The 20328-nt window shown below is 41.0% G+C and overlaps 1 protein-coding gene across 4 annotated transcripts in view; it reads right to left on the bottom strand.

Moving 5' to 3' along the window:
- Positions 1–17393, bottom strand: part of LOC110499957 (sodium-coupled neutral amino acid transporter 4) — a 33022-nt gene extending 15629 nt beyond the window's left edge. Inside the window, exons 1-9 of one of the 4 annotated variants that reach the window (XM_021577017.3) lie at positions 17180–17393; positions 3780–4004; positions 3270–3366; positions 2835–2950; positions 1426–1499; positions 1201–1293; positions 1038–1119; positions 784–866; positions 578–636 (exon numbers count right to left, since the gene is read on the bottom strand). In XM_021577017.3, the coding sequence (XP_021432692.3) occupies positions 578–636; positions 784–866; positions 1038–1119; positions 1201–1293; positions 1426–1499; positions 2835–2950; positions 3270–3366; positions 3780–3892 (717 nt within the window). In that variant the 5' untranslated portion in view covers positions 3893–4004; positions 17180–17393. Of the gene's footprint in view, positions 1–577; positions 637–783; positions 867–1037; positions 1120–1200; positions 1294–1425; positions 1500–2834; positions 2951–3269; positions 3367–3779; positions 4005–7277; positions 7397–16957; positions 17030–17175 lie in introns of those variants that run through there. The other 3 variants (XM_036957210.2, XM_090213722.1, XM_021577016.3) reach the window with 3 other exon arrangements.
- Between the last annotated feature and the right edge of the window lie 2935 nt (positions 17394–20328).

Genomic DNA, 20328 nt, shown 5'->3' with positions numbered 1-20328 from the left:
CGGTAAAGTTTAAAAAAACATCTGACACAGCGGTTGCATTAAGGAGAAGTTTATCTAAAGTTCCATGTATAATAGTCGTATCTTTATCAATGTTTATTATGAGTATTTCTGTAAATTGATGTGGCTCTCTGCACAATCACCGCATGTTTTAGAACTACTGAACGTAACGCGCCAATGTAAACTCAGATTTTTTTATATAAATATGAACTTTATCAAACAAAACATACATGTATTGTGTAACATGAAGTCCTATGAGTGTCATCTGATCATCTCATCTTTATCTCTATTTCTGCTTTTTGTGACTCTTCTCTTTGGCTGGAAAAAATGGCTGTGTTTTTCTGTGGCTTGGTGGTGACCTAACATAATCGTTTGTGGTGCTTTCGCTGTAAATCCTTTTTGAAATCAGACACTGTGGCTGGATTAACGAGAATTTGATCTTTAAAATTATGTAAAATACTTGTATGCTTGAGGAATTTTAATTATGATATTTTTGTTGTTTTGAATTTGGCGCCCTGCACTTTAACTGGCTGTTGGGGGGGGGGGGGGGGTCCGCCAGTCCTAGACAGGTTAAACTTACCACTCCCAGGAAAAACACCATGCAGGATAGGGAGAATCCACTGGTGTAGCCAAGGTAGCCTAGAGACAAGAGAGAGAATTAGAGAGAAACTCATGTGCTATCACGCAAACACTCACACACATTATGCAAACAAAGTATACAAAGACTAAATCTGAAACAACCGCAACACACACATACCCACACGCACACACACCTACACCACTTACCCAGGTTTTTGAGTATGCAGAGAGGCAAGATAATACCGATGGACACAAACACAACCAGGTAGTTTCCGTTCATGTACCATTCACTGTAAACAAAGCAGAGAGAACAGGTCTCACACACAGAGCATCAATCCATCCATCTATCGATACACCAACCAAACTGTGTAGTGTGTTGAGCCACCTGTGTCAAATTAACTACAAATAAACTGATTTTATGAAATAGTTAACCAATGACAGACATACAGACAGACACCTACCCAGAGCTCTGCTCCAGTCCCATGAAGGCACGGATCACTTCTGGCAGCTCATACTTTACAATGAAGAGGTAGCTGGACATGGCTGTGTGCAAACAAACACAAATGTACATTTCAATATAGAATCATAACACTACAATGAATGCAACATTAGCTGTTCACTTACCACCAATATTTTGAAGGGTTATCGATCCAAACGCAGCCATTTTCCCCGGCCAGCCAAAAGCTCGCTCTCCCAACTTTTCATAGATGAGAGAGCCTGTTAGAACAACGACAATGTGCTGATGAGTGATATTCAAAGATACAGAGGGAAAAAAGCAGAAAGGCGAGGACAGACAGATAGATGCTGATGAAAGACAGACATTTCCATGAGTTAAAAAATGACACCTACCTCCTTCTTTTGCAGTCATTAGCAGCAAGTGAACGGAGTACAACGACAAGATGGCCACACCCAAGAGAAGGACTCTACGTTGGGATAGAAACCAGTCAGACATTAGCATTGGGCTATACCATACGGAAATGTTACGCAAATCACAATGAACAACACTTGGAGGGGAATCAACTGAGTTACAAAACACCCTACATAATAACTTTCACCAGTTTCCCCCGCCTAGTCACTCTCACTCTGTTTTCCCCATTATCTATTTAGGGAGGTAAACTTATCGTTAGAACTGCAGTCATATTTCACTTGGATATTTCACCCGGATGCTTTCTCGGGCATTCATCTACCGCCTATTTGAGAAGACCATGTTCCAATGCCTAAAGCACATGTCAAAGACACTATCATGCCATGTCAATATGTGTGCCAGCTCAGACAAAATAGTAGCAGACCAATGCGTGTCAGTGCTTAGAGACCAGACTAAACTCTGAGCTATTATATAAGTCAATAAAGTAACTTTAAGAGTTATTCCGGGAGGGGATGTATGGGTTTCCTGCATCGGCTGAACATGATCAGCCTTAAATTCTTACACTTAAAGAGTTCACAAGGGGCCTTTAACCCAATCATCCAGCCTCCAATGTATTAAATAAATATTGAATGACTGTATCAAATGGGTGTTATGTGATACCACCTTCCAGAATGTCAGGGAAGCCCAGAATAGATGGTGAGGAAGTAAGATGTCGCAACTGACATGGAGGACTGACGTTTGGGGACTCCCTGTAAACTCCTTAGGACCGGAAACAAACCGGCTGCGCCACTATAATAATCAAGTGGGTTCCTAATCTATTTTCTTGTCTCCTGTCCTTCAATCACTTTCAGGGATATGCCGAAAATGACAATGTTTTGCTTAGTGAAAGTACTCAGTCACAATATCATTTATTGGTAAAGCCCAGCCATATACAGTGGAAACAGAACTGAAATAAAGCATCATCATCCTGTTTTGGACATTTGAGAAACCTGGTTAAAGGGTTTGATTGAACAGGCTGTTATGGACCGTCAACACAATCCGGGGAAGCTGGGAATGGATGGGGGGATGGAGTTCAGAGGCGGGATTGTAACATGGTTGTTCACGCCACCTTTGCATGCATGCTGGGGATGGCATGTCACAAGAAGGTCCCGACTTTGAGCCAAAGTCAGTGTCTGTCTATTCCCAAATACATACCCCACCACTCACCCTGTTGTCAAACCCCACTTGCTATACCAAGGACTCTGAAGTTATTTCAGTCCTATCAGTAACACTATACGATGCAGACAGATTTGTTTACTTTATTAGCTGGTGCTTTAATCACTTGACTGTTGCAGAAACCAAACATTGACCCCGTTCCACATGGTCTCTATGGCAGAAGTTAACACACACTTACACAAAAAGCACAATGCCAGTGTTGGCCATTGCATAGGAGAGACCCAGGATGCCGCTGCCCATGATCGCATTACTCAGGTTGAAGACCGACATACCAAAGGAGGTATGTCCTGGGTGCTGAGAGAGAGAAAGGTAGAGAGAGAGGGTAAGAGAGAGATTACCATGACTTCAACTGATTGTAAACAAGAACATTTCTCATGCGCGCACACACACACACACACACACACACACACACACACACACACACACGTGCATGCACCACCCGTCACAGACACGTAACTACCAGTTCCTACGAAAGGGTTCCTTGGAATGAAGGTTTGAATAAAAGCAGACAGCTTTTGAGGAAATGGTCAAGGTTGTTGTTAAGAGATAGTGTCCATGAGCAAGAGCAAACATGCATGTGTTGTCATCGATAGTTCATCATCAGTCTTCTTACGTATTCTTCTTGATACTCCTCATACTTCTTCTTCTTCATAATCCCATTAGTGAGAAACTTGTGGCTCTCTGCGTCTCCATCCTCATCCAGGAAGTGACTGCAGATGTACAATCATTGAATCAATCTCTAGTTTAAAATACTTCTTTATGACTAGTTTATGACAGCCGTGTTAGGACTATGAGAGGTCACAGGGTCAGTTAGGCTAGTTCCAGCTTCTATTTATTTTATTTTTTTGGTTGATGGATGAAATGAGATTACAGTGTAGCTAATCTGTTGGCGGTTAACAGTGAAGCTATGAGCCGAGAGATTCTCCTAACCAGTGTATTGAATAGCATTGTGTACATTAGACAATGATAGGTAGGAGACAAGAAATATATGGTAAAGAACAATTTCTGTACAGTTTGGCAAAGAACACATTATTGTTGCCACAACTAAGGCAATGCGCATAATTTCCAGTTTCTTTCTGTAGAAAGTCTCAGATAAAATAATTGAGACAGTATTGAACCACACCTGTTGATGGTGGCCTTCTCCGAGTCGATGGGCTCTGTGAAGCGGTCGTCCAAACTGTCTGCGCTGTCATCGTCTGCCTCCGTGCAGACTTTCTTCAGCTCCATGCGGTCCATGGTTACGGCTATAGTGGTGCGGGGCTGGGGAAGGGGTCACGGTCCAAAGCAGAGCAGTTGTACTCGGTAGGTTGGTGTACTTTAGCTCAGCCTTACACTATAGGGCAAATACCTGTAGAAAACGGCAAAGAGACAAATAGTAGAAGTTCTAAGAATATTCAGAGAACTGCTGATGTGGCGGGAAGCCCTTATAACCAGCAATGTTGTCTAAACGTTGACTAAACGTTCTGGGCCTCAACTAGCCATCATTTCTTTGTAATTACACATTGACTAGCCCTCTATAAAGTGACAATATCCCTAATAAGATACAAGGATGTACATGTCCCGTCAAAAAGGTCATGGCCACAAGTTCTCTGATTTGACTGTGTAATCTGTCAACAATGAGCTAGTTACTGTTAATGTTATGACGATACATTCAATGAGTCTTATCTGACTGGCCAGAACTCTAGGGCCTTGACAAAACAATTCAAGGGGAAGAAAAGGTGTCATTCTACACACACCCTTCTGTGTCGCATTCCCCTGAACCCGCAGCAGCATTTTATCTCCCCATTCGATACATGTTGGTAGCTCACACACTTCAGTGTGCTTTAACTATGGCGTCTTTCAATATCACTGTTCCTGTCACGCATTGGAATCTTGACGTTCCGTGCTGACTGGTTTTGGATACCTTTTGTACTCTGCTATACACTGAGAGTTAAAAAAATGGCCTCTAACTGTATTAAGTTCAAATGGATTTTGTAGTCGACGTAGATAAGTAATTGTAGTATTTTTTGCTTGACAGACTGTAAAATCCCATATCAATTGTGACCTCAATTTTACATATCTATTTTTAGAGATTAGCACACATTATTTTCCCTAAAAGAACCTCTAAGTAACCCTTTCAGACACAAGTCCATGTTCTATTGCTGCTGTGCAGTTTCCTTTATGATACTATAACCTTAAAGCAAGTCTCAACATTATGTCAAAAACACGCCTGAACCCTAATATTCAGGTCAAAGAGGTCGGCTAATGAGGCAGGCAAGTTTCCGACCAAATGTTCCTAACCTATGGGAGAGCAAGCTACAAAGGCCTGTCTGTATTGCTGTCCACGGTAAACCCAATTCAATTGAACGCACCGAGTGCACTGAAGTAGTGGGCCAGCAGGAGGCATGTGTTCATATTTCCATTCTATTGAACATTTGATTGCTGCTATTACGTAACAACAAGATGAGGCACTGGGCAGCGCACACAGAGTTCTGCTAAATGATTTTAACAGCCAATTACCCACAGTGCTGTTCTTCCCATACAAAGGCTTCTTTGATAGGAATGGGTAAAAACAGACGAGCAGCCAGGTTCCCAAAAGTGGCACCCTGCTCCCTCCCCTGTCCTACCGACCAACACCCCAGGAAAAACACAACGGTGAAACACATCTAAACCTTAGTAACACACATGGATGTCCAACGCTGTGACAAAGCCATAAACAAACAGCTCTGGAACATAACCTCATCCACCAATCCAAGTCCATGAATTAACATTTCAGTGCTGCCCATCCTTGTTTTTTACAAGCATTGTAAAAACTCTTCGAAAGGAAGTTTTAGTGCTAGAAAATACATTTCAGTCACATGCTATTTCAACTCTGGCTATTTAAACTCTTGTCCCAGCCATTGAAAGGCGTTGATGAAACTGGGCCAAGTATAAAATCCATCATTCTCACATGATCGTCAAAGCGCGCCACGTTTACAGTCAATAAGCCATTACGTAAGTGAGCCTGGGCACAGTAGGTCCTCCATGTTGTACCCAGTCAGGACAGAGATCCATGGCCTTCAGGACTGAAACAGGTCCTGTAAGGAGTTCCATGTTTCCCTTTAACTCCATGCTGTGGAGAAGTCATAGACAGACTGAACCTGTATCTTACCACACACACCTCTTTTGTTGTGACTGCTGTCACCTACCCTGTATGGAAACGCATAGCCAAGCAAATCATTAGCTAGCTGTTTGCGAAGCATTTTTCTACATACTTAGTTTTGCCTGGCTTGTCTACTCTACACAGTTCTGGTTTGATCGCATTCTAGTTCCTGCTGTGCCTGGACCAGCTGCGTCCCTGGAACTGCTGTGTGTCCTAGTACATTTCCTATGTCTCTTCTAGATAGACAGGTTGACTGGTAGGCCTCTATCTTCGTATTGGTAGATATTTGTATCTTTGATCAAAAGTGTGCATTGCATAAAAATACAATCAATCAATCATTGTCCCAACTGTACACCTCCCCAGTGTGCTACCCTCGAGCAAATAAGAAGAAACGTGCACAACCAGACTTCACCCCTCCATCCATGCAACTAAGCACTCCACTGCTCCCCGTGCATATACCTTGTGTTATGCTATGACTAAGCTACCTATAGCCACAGACCCAGCCCCAGCAAAATCCTTGAACCTTTGCCTTTCATGCACATCTGAAATGTTTGCTTTACCCACTGTAGTTAAAACCACTTCTACTTTTGCATTTGATTGTTTTTTAAAGTGAAAATCACAAACTTTAGAAGCCTTTTCAAAACCTCACATACACTACAAGATTGCATGTCCTGCTGTTAAGGAAGATTCCTGCAACAACAGGATGATCAAATTAAGATACGGCATCTGTATGCCAAATCGTTTATTGCATTATCAAACACAATATTTGATCCCAAGCCTTGTACATTGTGCAAATAAAGAACCTTCTTGAAAATGACTAACGCCTAAATCTAATGTTGTATGCAAGCACACTACAAGGCTACAACACTTTTAATAGAAAAGTCAGCTCTGTGACACAACAAACACTGATCAAAACTTGAGATTCATCTAATCCAATTTGCCAACAGCGTGACATCAATCAACTGAATGGGAAAAACATGAACTTCATTAGTTTTATATATCCAGAAGTAGCAGAAAAGGAGTCTGTGCAACTTACATGACACTCAACTCCAAGTTTAAGGACACAATAAAAGTACAGTACCAGAGGATCCCATTCTTACTGGAGGTACACAACACATCATTAGCTCAAAGATTAGCTCTGTCTAACTCAAACTACCACTCAAGTTATGCAAGACCCACATCAGCAGTGGCTTGGTTTTCTCAATAACGCAACAAAACACCTAATAAACCCACAAACAAATGCTCAAAGGAAACCAACTGAATACTTCAAGCAATGAAATACCTCCCACAATCTCAAAAGCACAAAACAAACTAATTCAGCTAGGTGCATCTACGGTTTCTCAAGAAAACAGTGGAAAATTCTCCACTTTTCAATACAAGATTTTATTTTCTCAGCAGTTTCAATTTAGTGGCTATTTGAATCACAAACTTAGACCAAAGTAACTAAAGTTCCCTGACATGAGAAGCAGATAAATCATGTGGAAAAGGAGACATACTCACTCATTCAGAGATGACAGAGAGGGGGTCCGAAGTGTTATTTTGTTTTTGTTTGTGGGGAGAATGAGGACAGTGCTAGTGAGCAGCCAGGAGAGGCAAGAGCTGCTGCTTTTTTGTAACCCAGGTGAGAGGAAGGCTTTTAAAGAGCAGGGGAAGGACCCACCCTGGCCAATCACATCAGGAGCCTGAAGCCAACCACGCCCCCCCCCCCCCACGTCAATGAAAAAGGGCAAGAGAGAGAAAGGCAGAGAGAGAGACTGAATCAGGAGAAGAAGAAGAAAGGGAGGGGTTAGAGAGAGGGGGACAGTACACAGACATCCTGAAAGCTCAGCCAAGATTGCACAGTGAGCGTTGTTGCAGCAACTGCTGTTTGTTCTGTGTTGGCCCGCCGAGCACACACCCCCAGGTGGTCATCCCTGGGTGCAAACGGTACCATCCTCATGCTGCGGTCACTGTCCTACCCTGTCCTGCCCTCAACCACACACCCCTCCCTTCCCACTACCCCTACTACCATGGGTTGACTCAGCGTACCGTTAAGCGTTCAGAGCCTGCCAGTGACAACTAGAATCCACCGGGGAGGCTGTGACACTGCCCGCCAATCAGGGACCGCAGCTGAGTGTGCCGCTGAGTGCAAGGTCTCACTCCGCTGAAGGATAGGGTCTTAACAGTCCAACTTTGTAACCCCCCTCACACACACACATTATACACAGAGAAACTTCAAATCAGACACATGAAATGCTTCTTTTGAGTCCACAACCAACCTCCACATTTTCTGAAATAAAATAAATATTACTGAAAGTATTGTCTGGTCCACACCCGTTACAGCAGAGAGTATTGTCTGGTCCACACCTGTTACAGCAGAGAGTATTGTCTGATCCACACCTGTTACAGCAGAGAGTATTGTCTGATCCACACCTGTTACAGCAGAGAGTATTGTCTGATCCACACCTGTTACAGCAGAGAGTATTGTCTGGTCCACACCTGTTACAGCAGAGAGTATTGTCTGGTCCACACCTGTTACAGCAGAGAGTATTGTCTGGTCTACACCTGTTACAGCAGAGAGTATTGTCTGATCCACACCTGTTACAGCAGAGAGTATTGTCTGATCCACACCTGTTACAGCAGAGAGTATTGTCTGGTCCACACCCATTACAGCAGAGAGTATTGTCTGATCCACACCTGTTACAGCAGAGAGTATTGTCTGGTCCACACCTGTTACAGCAGAGAGTACTGTCTGGTCCACGCCTGTTACAGCAGAGAGTACTGTCTGGTCCACGCCTGTTACAGCAGAGAGTATTGTCTGGTCTACGCCCGTTACAGCAGAGATTATTGTCTGGTCTGCACCCGTTACAGCAGAGAGTATTGTCTGGTCTGCACCTGTTACAGGAGAGAGTATTGTCTGGTCTACACCTGTTACAGCAGAGAGTATTGTCTGGTCTACACCTGTTACAGCAGAGAGTATTGTCTGGTCTACACCTGTTACAGCAGAGAGTATTGTCTGGTCTACACCTGTTACAGCAGAGAGTATTGTCTGGTCCACACCTGTTACAGCAGAGAGTATTGTCTGGTTCACACAAGACATCTGCAGAAACAGAGCAGTACAGTCACATAACATCACTCACACATACAGATCTAAAATCTCCCCAGAATAACCTAAATAGCATGTCGTATATTCACATGTAATATTTGTAATTAGTTACAAGATAAGAGACGTGGACAGAGTAGGATCTGACCAGTAGATGCCCTATAGTGGGGTTATTTCTGCAGCAGGAGACCCACAGGTTGGGTCAACAGCAGCTGGTAAACAGGAGATGTCAATTACAGGTCAAGGGGCCCCCTGACCTCTCTTATCTTCCAAAACAAAAACACCAAACCAGTCCACTGGCACCAGCAGGTAACTGGAACAGCTGAAACACCATGTCACCACAATAATACAGGCATTTCTAATAGGGTGAATACAGGGTCTTGTCCCAAGAAAGACGCATGCACACCCACAAACTGTGCACAGCACACCAGTCACCAGACTCTTACCAGCGCAGTCGTCCAGCTAGCCTCATTCCAGCAGCCTCCACAGCTCTCTAGCCAATTATAAAAAGCAGGAATTTTAAAGCAACCAAAATAAGTTGGTACCTCAGACGCCATGTGACTTGCTGCAAATATCTCCGGTAGGCGGTGAATGATTGGCCAGATGACATATCACCAGGACGGTAATGGAAAGTCACGCTTTTGTTGCGTCAAATAAACCAACATCTCTTTCTGTCCAACATCAACATTGCTGGAAGAATGTCTGGGCCCTAACATCATAACAGTTTAGAATGTGTTTCTCAACACATTTTGAGCTTAGCTATGTAACTCTATGCTTACGTCTGGTGAACCATTAGAAGCCACTAGCCTGTGCACTATCAGGTGCGTAACACTGGCATTCAAAAGCAAAGAGGATATAACACTCCTTCTGGTAATCCCTCAAATGCTGAAAGGTCAATAAGGAATGAATGAATACAGTGCAAGAGATACACCAGCCCTTCCACACCCTAGCTACGAATACAACAGGTGTAGACTTTACTGTGAAATGCTTACTTACAAGCCCTTAACCAACAATGCAGTTTTAAGAAAAATAGGAGTTAAGAAAAGATTTACTAAAAAAACAAACTTTTTTTTTTAAACAATAAAAACAAAAACAATAACAAGGCTACATACAGGGGGTACCGGTACCAAGTCAATGTGGGGGGCAAGAGGTTAGTCAAGGTAATTATGGTAATATGCACATGTAGGTAGGGGTAAAGTGACTATGCATTGAAAATAAGCAGCGAGTAGCGTAAAAAAAAAGGAGGGGTCAATACAAACAGTCTGGGTACAACATGACATCAAAATGACTCAGGCTACAGTGATCAGCTGACCACGTCAGGTAGTTTAGGAGAAAGTCAAGGGTATCCTATCTATGAAGCAGCGCCAAGCAGAGACACATCGGTTCCCATTTTTACTGTATGACTCGGCCAGGGATTACATTGATATCCATACAATGTTTAGTAATTACTATTATCATTACCTAATAAAAGTGTCCTAACCACCCTGTCAGTCAAGTTGATACCCACAAATCCACTATTTAGATGTTGTCTGCACATGCAAGTTAATTATGAGTGGCATGTACATCTCTTTCTCTCTCAGAGACGTGACACATTCCACATGTCCACTCTCCGAGGCTCCCTGCCACAATTTCAGCTCCACCATAAATGCCTGGGTGTTATGGGAGCCCAGTTCAAGATGGGGTCGACTTGTGTATCCTACTTTGAGATGCGCTCGATCCACTGCTTATCTACACTAGCTAGTTACTGTTATTGGCTGTGTGAGTCCTTGTATCCATCTGTACAACTAGTAAAGCTAGTAAAGAATGTCGGCCACTGATCAGTTTTAAACTCAATGTTGAAATTAGGTGTCGCTTCTCCCCATTCAACTCGCGAGAATGGTTTCTGAATGCCAGGAACTCAAATTTGCAAATGCAGCATTTAGCTATTGACATAGGAAAGGTTGCTTCATAACACTTCTGCTATTCACCTGTCCGGTATCAGTAAATACCAAGTGGTAATATTCTCTATTCTCAGCTCTCTCTCCATCCACAAACTTGCAAGGTGTTTGGTTAGGCCTTTGCCAATATCATCTAACAAGTAGGTGTGTTCGCTAGCATTCCCACAGGTCAGAGCATGTGAGCTGGCGTCTATGGAACTGAGCATGTGGGTTGAGGGTAAGCGCCAAAACATGCAAATATTTCCATGAGGATCTCCATACAGATTGAATACAGCCAAATAGTGCATTTGTTAGCCTTGATGTCCACGTTAGCCAACAGTGCTGAGGTTTTGCTTCTACACTAGAAGCTAAAACTGGTTTTTCGGCTGTCCACATAGGAGAACCCTTTGGAAAACAATTTTTGGTTCCAGGTAGAACCCTTTCCACAGAGGGTTCTACATGGAACCAAAAAGGGTTATCCTATGGAGACAGCCGAATAACGATTTTTTTCTAAGGGTGTAGAGTACTAACTAGCCTACAACGCAAGCATTATGCAAGTTGAACCTGAGCATAAAAATAGCCATGCAAGTTAGCCTGGACGACACAGGTGACTCTTGAGCACAAAAGGTAGCTTTAAGAACCAAATTAGCATTGAGAGCACAAGTTATCTTAAAGAACACATGTTAGCATTAAGCACAAGTTAGCCAAAAGAACACAAGTTAGCATTGAGAGAGCAAGATGGCCTCAAGAACACAGGTTCGCCTTGAGAACACAGGGTTGGATTCATCTGTGGGATTTGACGGAGAGCATAGCTAGACTGGAGTAAGGGAGAAATGATCTGATAGAGCCTGAGAGACTCCCATCAGGCCAAAGTCCACATAGCAACAGAGCTAAATATAAGCCATTCCTCAGAACCTCACATCTCTACACTAGCTGTGACATGACTGCCATGCTTTTACCACTTCATGCAACACTTACACCTGAATCCATCAAACCATTACAGTTGAAGTGTTCAAGAGAACTCTCAGTGAAAACTGCTAAGTATGAAACACACGAGAATCTGACTGCCAATTGGGTACTTATCACAGTAGGAGGCCGATCCTTCTCTTGCTAGAACAAAAGACGTACCTTCTGTGTACTTGTAGAATCACAATGGCCGGCGGTGGAGTGACAATAAGAAGGAAAAAAAGAGAGCTAATCCATCCTTTTAATCAGAACTGTTCTACCTAATACAATAAAGCGGCATAAAAAAAATAGAAAATCTAGAGTAAGTATTTACATATTTTATGTCTAGCTAAGGAGTTTTGTGATTTTTTGGTAGGTTTGATAAATGTGCACTAGCTTATTAGTTAGCTAGCTAGCTGGCTAACGTTGGCTTGCTAAGTGAGCAAGGCAGTCACATACACTTCATACGAAACAAATAGGGTGGTAAGTGCAGCACAATACACACAACATTATCCAAGCATGCTACCTAGCCACTGTAGCTAGAAACATTATGATTAAATCACAAGGGATAGCTGTTGAGAGTCAATGCAGTATCTTTACTTACCTAGCTAGCACATCAGAACCCTAGCTAGCAAATCATGCTAACATTAGCCAGCTAGCTAAAACTGTATATGGGCGGTATGCGATTATGGAGAGTAACTAAAACAATGTTTTGTCATCTTGCTAGCTAGTTATCTAGCTGTGGCCATCTGGCTAGTATCAACAAGGGCTTTTTACAACAATAGCAACATTAGCACATCTAGCTAGCTAACATTGACGAGACAAAGCAACACACAGACATGTATTGGCAAAAAACGCTACTGCCACCTTTTGGTAGGGTGTATTTTAATAAGGCTGAGTGGCTGATGACTTCAAGGTCTTTGCTGTCTGAACACAGAAGAGATTGACTGCCAACACTCTGTTCAGAGGCGCTAAGTACTGTCAGCAGGCAAATGTTTGACAATCCTACCGGTGTGTCTGAGCCATTAGGTATTTCAGAATTGGAGTTGGGATTCATCAAAGAAAATATTAGCCATCAATGTAACAAAGGTACTGTATGAGTTACAGTCACAAGCATGTACTGTACTAAGCATATGAGGATGGTGGCACCTTAAATGGGGAGGACGGGCTTATGGTAATGGCCAGAAAGGAATAGGTGGAATGGTATCAAATACATCAAACACATGGTCTCCATGTGACTATGTACATACGTACGACTCAGTGACCTTGTTGTACATATTTCTTTGCTCAAGCCTTAGCATCAATACTGGCATTTATCATGCTGTACATATTTTTGTCAAAAAATAACGAATGTACATACTCATAACGATCTTGTGAAGGGTATGGTGATATGTATTGGTCAGGTCAGCACAAGAGCCTAATAGTAATAGCAGGGCCTCATATAAGGTATAATCAAATACAACAATGTGTGACCAGGTTTGTGGTGAAGAGGATCACCGAAGCATGGTCCCTGCGTGTTTGAGCTGGACCTCTGCAGTAAGATCTATTTTGTTGGCCTTGATGGGGTTCAGGCTGTAGTCGTTGTTGCTTCCTGGTACTGTACAGGGTCCGTCCTAACTTTGTTTGTGAACACGCTCCCCAGGTCCCCCTTGTCTTATCAGTCCATATTGATCTGCCCATGGCTTTTGTTGGCTGATGACGAAGTTACACTGCTTGACGTAGAACCACATCTGAGTGGCCTTGAATTTGCTAGGGGAGGGTGCTCCCGGGGCCAGGTGAGGCCCTGCATGTCATTAGACACTTGCTGATAATTGCGCAATTTTTGAGCCGGTACGTGCTGGCAACTGAGACATTTGAAACCGAGACTCATCGAGCGATTGCTTCCTGTAAAAACTGCAAGGCACAATCCAGCATAAATTGGAGTGGCAAATTCTTCCATGCTAGTTATTTACAGGAAGTAATCACTTGTAGAGTCTCTCTGTTTCAAACCCATTGGCGAGTTTGTGTGTGACCGGCTATCAGGCAAACTCTTAAAACCCTGAGCGGACTCATGTGGTTGGCAGCGCCCAGCTCTAGTCTGGGACAGTATGGTCATTTAGAGATATGCCAGGTTCCTCCAGGGAAGGGGTGCACTATCAGCAAACCTGTTTGCCTTTCACTGCTTTATGCCATTTTGAGAACTTGCCAAACTAAACAGAGGTGGTGGAATAACGCTGGGAGAGACATTTATGTAATTGTCCAGAGTGACTTACATTTTGTAACATTGGAAATGTCTGTTTTGATGCTACGTAATTTTCATTTAGTGGTCTTATCACTGTTCTACCCGAGTAAGCCAAAGTCTTACATAAGATGATGTGATCTCATACGATCCTCTGTTGACTATCACCTAACCCTTTCGCCTTTGATGCGATTCATCCCTAATGCTAGCCTATATTGTATACAATAATGTAGTGGTAAGAAAAAAGGTGGGTAAACGTTGATTGCCAGTCGTGGTGAAAAAGTGAAGCTTCCTATTCTTTCAATGCATTTTTCCGCAAAAGGTGGATAAACTGTTGGGCAAAAAAAGGTGGATAAATTGTGTTTACCCTCCACTACATCACTGATGATTTTGATGCTACCAAAAGGTAACACATTCCCAATTGAGTTCTGTGGAATGATTTGCAAAAGGTTGGCTAAATGCACATGACAGGACTTGGGTTGCATTACTAAATCAGCCACACAGTTGCGTCATGTAAGAACTGTGAGATATGAGCCAGCTTTATGTCTGCATTAATTATGTACCTTACCTGATCTTAATGTACTGCATATAAAATGTATAGATGGTATAGAGATTTGACTGTCAGCCTGCCTGAGGGGGCCATGAGCAAACTGGTTATGGAATAGGATGTGGTATTACATAATGTGATTTATCGATGCAGGTTAGTCTCAGAGATAAGATCAATTATTAAGAGACCTGGTTCAAAGCCATTTCACAAAAATTAAAGCTAGCCTAGGAAATATTTCTTACCATAGCTAGTATTTAAGTTCCATATTCTTATTGTTCAAACTATTTAGTTGCATTATGCAACAGTATTGGTAAAAATAGCCTGCCCTCACATTGTATGCCCTTCTCAGATTTCAATAGGACATAGTGACAGTGTTTTAGAAAATCACCCTGAAATCCTTTGATTCCTTTGCGGAATAATAGTGGATTAGAGTTAATAGTAGCTGCCATGCACCACACACCTCAAACCCGACTTTGCGACCGGCTTAAGGGTAAATTTGCTCTGTTCCACACAGTCCCAATTGCATCAGCTGTCATTGCTCGAACATGAACAGCTCTGGGCTTTTAACCTACATCTGTTCTGTCACTCAAGCCACTGCATCACACACCTCACACAGACCAATGAAAAGAGCATGCCCATTTCTATATCCCCACTGACAGGTGTGTGCTGAGAAAAAGTGCCAGGGCCTGCATTTGAACACACCTGCACACTGCTGACATGAAAGTCTTTGACATAGAATTGACCCATTTTCTATTAGACCGTAAACAATGAAAGTTATACAGGGTTCTCTGTAATAGCCTAGGCTTCTGTCTGTCACCGAATGGCTACATCAGTAGATTAGCTGTGAAATCAAGACATTATCAAATGTGAAAAGCATTTCTCACTTTTGCAAGTAATTTCCAATTTTTGTCTCTATAATTTGTTACCATTTGTGAGAATAAATAAAAAAAACACAAACTTTTACACTTTATTAATAGTCCTTTTGACAGGAGTCAAAAGAGACTTCAGAGAGATAGAGATAGTTTACCCATATTACAAATGGACCTTATTTAATGGATACCTAGAAAAGTCTATGGACACAGTCAGCAACCCAAGATGTGGGTTGGATTTTACCAAGCAACAATTTAGTAACTGCATTACCTACCTAAAATTGCATTGTAAAGTTCAAAACAACAGGAACTGTATGAACCCTTTTGGCATGATCTAGATAACAGACCTGTATTATCACTGTGATACATTCGGAAGCTGGACATTTTGTTTTAACTTCATGTCTCACTTCCTGAACCTTCACGCCATAAAAACATTTAACCAAACTGGGAAACTATGCTCCAATGCTAGCCTATACGTGTGCTGCACTTGTTAACATCAGAATTTGTCTACATATGTGTGAAACATTACCATTTAGGGACAAACTTGAGGTCAGGCCACCTGAATTTGGTTGCCCAACTCAAAACCAATATTACTTAAAATAATCCCATCTCACAGTAGTCTGCATGGCTACTATAAAAATATGTTACTGGTGGCAAAGGTTTCCTAATAATGCATGCAGTGTCAGTGGGAGTTCACCAGACAATATATATAACTCTTTCCCTGAATCACTTACTTTATTTCATTTAAGATATGGCATGCCTGAGCCTCTGTTAAGGTAGGCTCACTGGGCTGATAATGTACAACCTTCCGTCAATGCTGGTACAGAGAGGAGTGTTTTTAAACCACATGGATTTGAGAACCCTTTGTACTTTTATAATATATCTAGCAAATAGAGAGGTGAAATTAAATATTAATATTCTCAAAGCATATCCCCATCAACGACAAAGATAAAGAAAAAGCTTAAGGGTTAAAATGACTTAACCCTTGAGGAATCTTTTTGAAATAAGCACCTCCCAAATCAACGAAAGAAGGCGGAATCAGTCTGTAGGCTAAACCACACACTCCAACATACCTCGATTTCTAATTTATTTCTACATGTTCAGATATTTCCACTATATTTATAATTGTACAACTATTAAAACACACTTACAGAAATTATTATTCAAAATAACTATTAAACCTTTGTAAACGTTATAACTCTGACAGTGTCGTTGTGAAGGTTATTGAATGGTTAAAAATAGTGATTTTCACGTTCCTTTGTAGTATGCGAAATACACACGCGGGGCAGTTCCAAACATTGGAAGAAACTGCATTCTTTCTTCTCCAAAACACATCAAAATAGTGACTTACACATGTAATATCACTTACTGGCGTTATAAGAATAATTAACGGTCTACCATAGAATATTTGCCCTTCATGTAGGCTACACGACACATGTTATTTGCGCGAAAAACATTATTGTTTAACGTTCAGGCTACACCCAACACAGCAAATGTACTCCAGGGACTATGACATTTGATCAGATATCATGGATAATACATAACGTGTTTTAAGTATCCCATAGTTAATTTAAACGATACATGTATTGGCTAAACAGATTACCTGAGAGATTAAACCGCAATTTTCAGCCTTGGTTAATTTATCTTGTTGATGTTTTGTCAATAATGTCAACATTAACCATTAGCTTTCCGGTGCGAATTGCAAATGGGATACAGTGTTTCAAAATACCGACGTTGACAAACAAGTATGCAATACCTATACAACTACGGGAGAACATATACACGCTAAACATTTGAAAAAAAGCTTAAATGGGGACCTACCTACCTAAATTTTAATTGTTCGGGACTTCATAGGTGGAGGACAAGTAAGCGTAGTGAACACCAGTAAGGGAGACCCTTCCCATTTAACAACCGAGGGACACAGTGGAAATTTCCACCATGTGATGGCAACTCTTCAAGCATCATGTTTCACTACCAAGACACCCTCCGACTGAACGCAACCAATTGGCTGTTGTATCTCGCAGTCGTCGATAGGCAATGGCAGAACATGGAAGTTGTATGTTGTATGATGGACAGTGACAGTGGCCGACTAAAATATGTAAAACGTAGGCAATATGAAGAGCTAAATTGATTTTGGAGCGCCTTCACGTTGGTGTGTTATCTTCGTTGACATTTCACATTATGTTTGTAGAGTAGACGCACTCAAGGAGAAGGAGTGAGCACCGTTACCATTGTTTGCGCTCGCTTCATAAAGTTTCCAAAAACCTTCAATTGTGGATGCATTTTCATTCAACATGTTCACTTTCAAATTCATTTCAGTTGGATAACTGATTAAAAAAAGTAATTACTTAGATGAAATAATTGAACATGCAACAACCTACAGTGTTTTTCTAAAGATGTCTTGTCTTCGTAATCCTATAACTCATTATGACACGTTTTTTGCAGTTTATCACTGTAGGGCAGGCTATCCTGAAAATAGATTACATTTTCGTAACCCAGGTATCGTAATAATGCATTAAAAACAATTGCCATCTAGCCAGTCACCAAAATAAATAAATTAAATAAAAATCTAGCCAATCACCAACATTTCAGGTAAAATGTTGATATAGGAAAAGTAGCTTAATTATGTTGGCCTTTTGCATTTTGGTAGGCCGTAATTGTGCAAAATAATTTGTGTTTAACTGACTTGCCTAGTTAAAATAAAGGTTAAATACAAAAAAATATTAAATAAATACGCTAGCTCCACTTTACAACAGCTTATGAATGGTTTAATATATGTGTAATATATACAGTCACAAAGATCTCATAAAGGCATGTTGCTAACTTTTTATATTTTCTAGCTACATAAATTGCCGAACAACCTACTACAGGTGTAGGATCGTAATTTGATCACCCTGTTGCGGGATAACTTTTCTGGTTGTATTTGAGGTTTAAAAACGCTTCTGAAGTTTGACATTTCAAGGTGGAAATTACAGACTTGATTTTCCCTTACGAAAAATGTATCAACCCCTACAAATATTTATATGAATTATAATCCGCATAATTCAAATTTCCTGTTGCCGCAGGATTATTATTATCTTGCTGTAGCAAACTGGCTCAAATTAAGATCCTACATCTGTATGCAATTGTCTGTACTTTTACATTATTGCTACAAGGTAATAACACCCATATAGTGACCTCATAGGTGGGGAGTTGAATAGAACATGTTCTATACAGTAGCAAGTCAGATGCAAGGACGTCAATGGAGCCAATGTAATCAAATGACTGAGTGAGCTGTATAAATCGGATACATAAAATAACCATCTCAACTGGCTAAACATTGCTTGTCTCAGCAGCCCATAAAATCAGCTTTCACATTCTCAAAGCTATGAGTCAGCAACCAACCGATAGAGCAAGCCTGCTAAGCATACTAAAAACGATATAATACAGTACTAAAATTAGAAAAATCACAATTCATGCACTGAAGGTGATATTGACACAAATTAATTTCCTGCAATTAACAACGGATTTAAAACTTTGGCATGACAAAAAGGTTTCATCAATAACTCCACAAACCAATCAAAAGGGACATATTCAACCATACTTGGTATCCTGATAAGTAAACAACAACTTCCTGTTCTGCGACAAGGCACTCATACTAATCACAAATTAGTATGTAGAATTATTTTCATTTGCACTATATATTTTGTTTTCAAGTGCAAAATAGTCCTCTTCTGGACTTGCCCTGAATAATGGACTGATTAAACAAGGCCTGGCTATTGACATGGTCAATATGACCTTATTACCTTGCACACCATTATCTTGAGGTTCAGGGTTCAAGTTTGAGTCCACTATGTGCACTATTTTGACTATGCATTTACTGTGACAGCCTTACATTATAAAGTGGTTCATGCCATATTGATCAATGGCAGGACTTTGACAAGTCCTCACATTTATGTGATTATTGGCAAAAACACATTTCCCATGATTTGGGAGCAAAGTCTCATGATTACTCTGCCTGAACCTACTGTCTCTCTAAAAACAACAAATGTGCTCAGATTAAGAACATACTTGAATGTCACTAGTCAGGTCAGTGAAGACAGTCAGTTTCTGCTTTCTACTTGTGAGGATGAGATGCTATTCTGGCATTATCCTTTGTGTTCTGGATTGAAAAGCATGGCTTCTAGAGACCTTGTTTTATATGATATTAATTTCATATTTTATCCATTCTGTCTGTATGACTGAGTATTTTATTTAATTTCACCTTTATGTTAGCTAAAGATATAGTTGTAATTTTTCTCACTCAAATATCACATTAATACACATTAGACATGGCAAAATGTATAGAATTGCAAGAAAACTAGCTTTAAAACTGCAACATTTATTTTTACCCCATGACAAAATGTGTAGAATTGCAGGAAAGAAGCTTTAAACCTGCAACATTCTCTACACCAATAAGAGGGGTGTCAACAGTTTGTGTCATGAACAGTGCTTGTTCCCATAGAAATAGACGTGGGGGATATATCACATAGACATAAATAGTCAACATATAGTACAGATGTAGGAGGGCGCGGAATGTTCCCCAATGCTGGAAGGGGGCCCCGAGTGAAAAAGTTTGGGAACCCCTGATCTAAGTGACAACTACATAATCCATATGTACGGTATGCCGTTTTGGTCCCAAACTTCATGTTGATATATCACATAGACATCAAATGTCAACATACAGTACAGATGTAGGATCTTAATTTAAGCCATGTGCTACAGCAGGAATATAATCCTGCAGCAACAGCAAATGTTGATTATTATGTGGATTATAATTAATGGACATTTTTGTAGGGGTTGATATTTTTTTGTAAGGGAAAATCAAGTCTTTCAAAGTGGAAATTATGAACTTCAGAAGCCTTTTTAAACCTCAAATACCCTACAGATTTTACATTTCCTGTTAAATTCCTACATCTGTACAGCTTAACATTCTGAAAACCTGCAAACTCTTAC

The sequence above is a fragment of the Oncorhynchus mykiss genome, chromosome 21 (genome assembly GCF_057628025.1).
Source record: "Oncorhynchus mykiss isolate SJ-2025 chromosome 21, ASM5762802v1, whole genome shotgun sequence".
NCBI lineage: Eukaryota > Metazoa > Chordata > Actinopteri > Salmoniformes > Salmonidae > Oncorhynchus > Oncorhynchus mykiss.
Note: the sequence above shows the minus strand (reverse complement) of the source record. Positions and strands in the feature narration are given on the sequence as shown.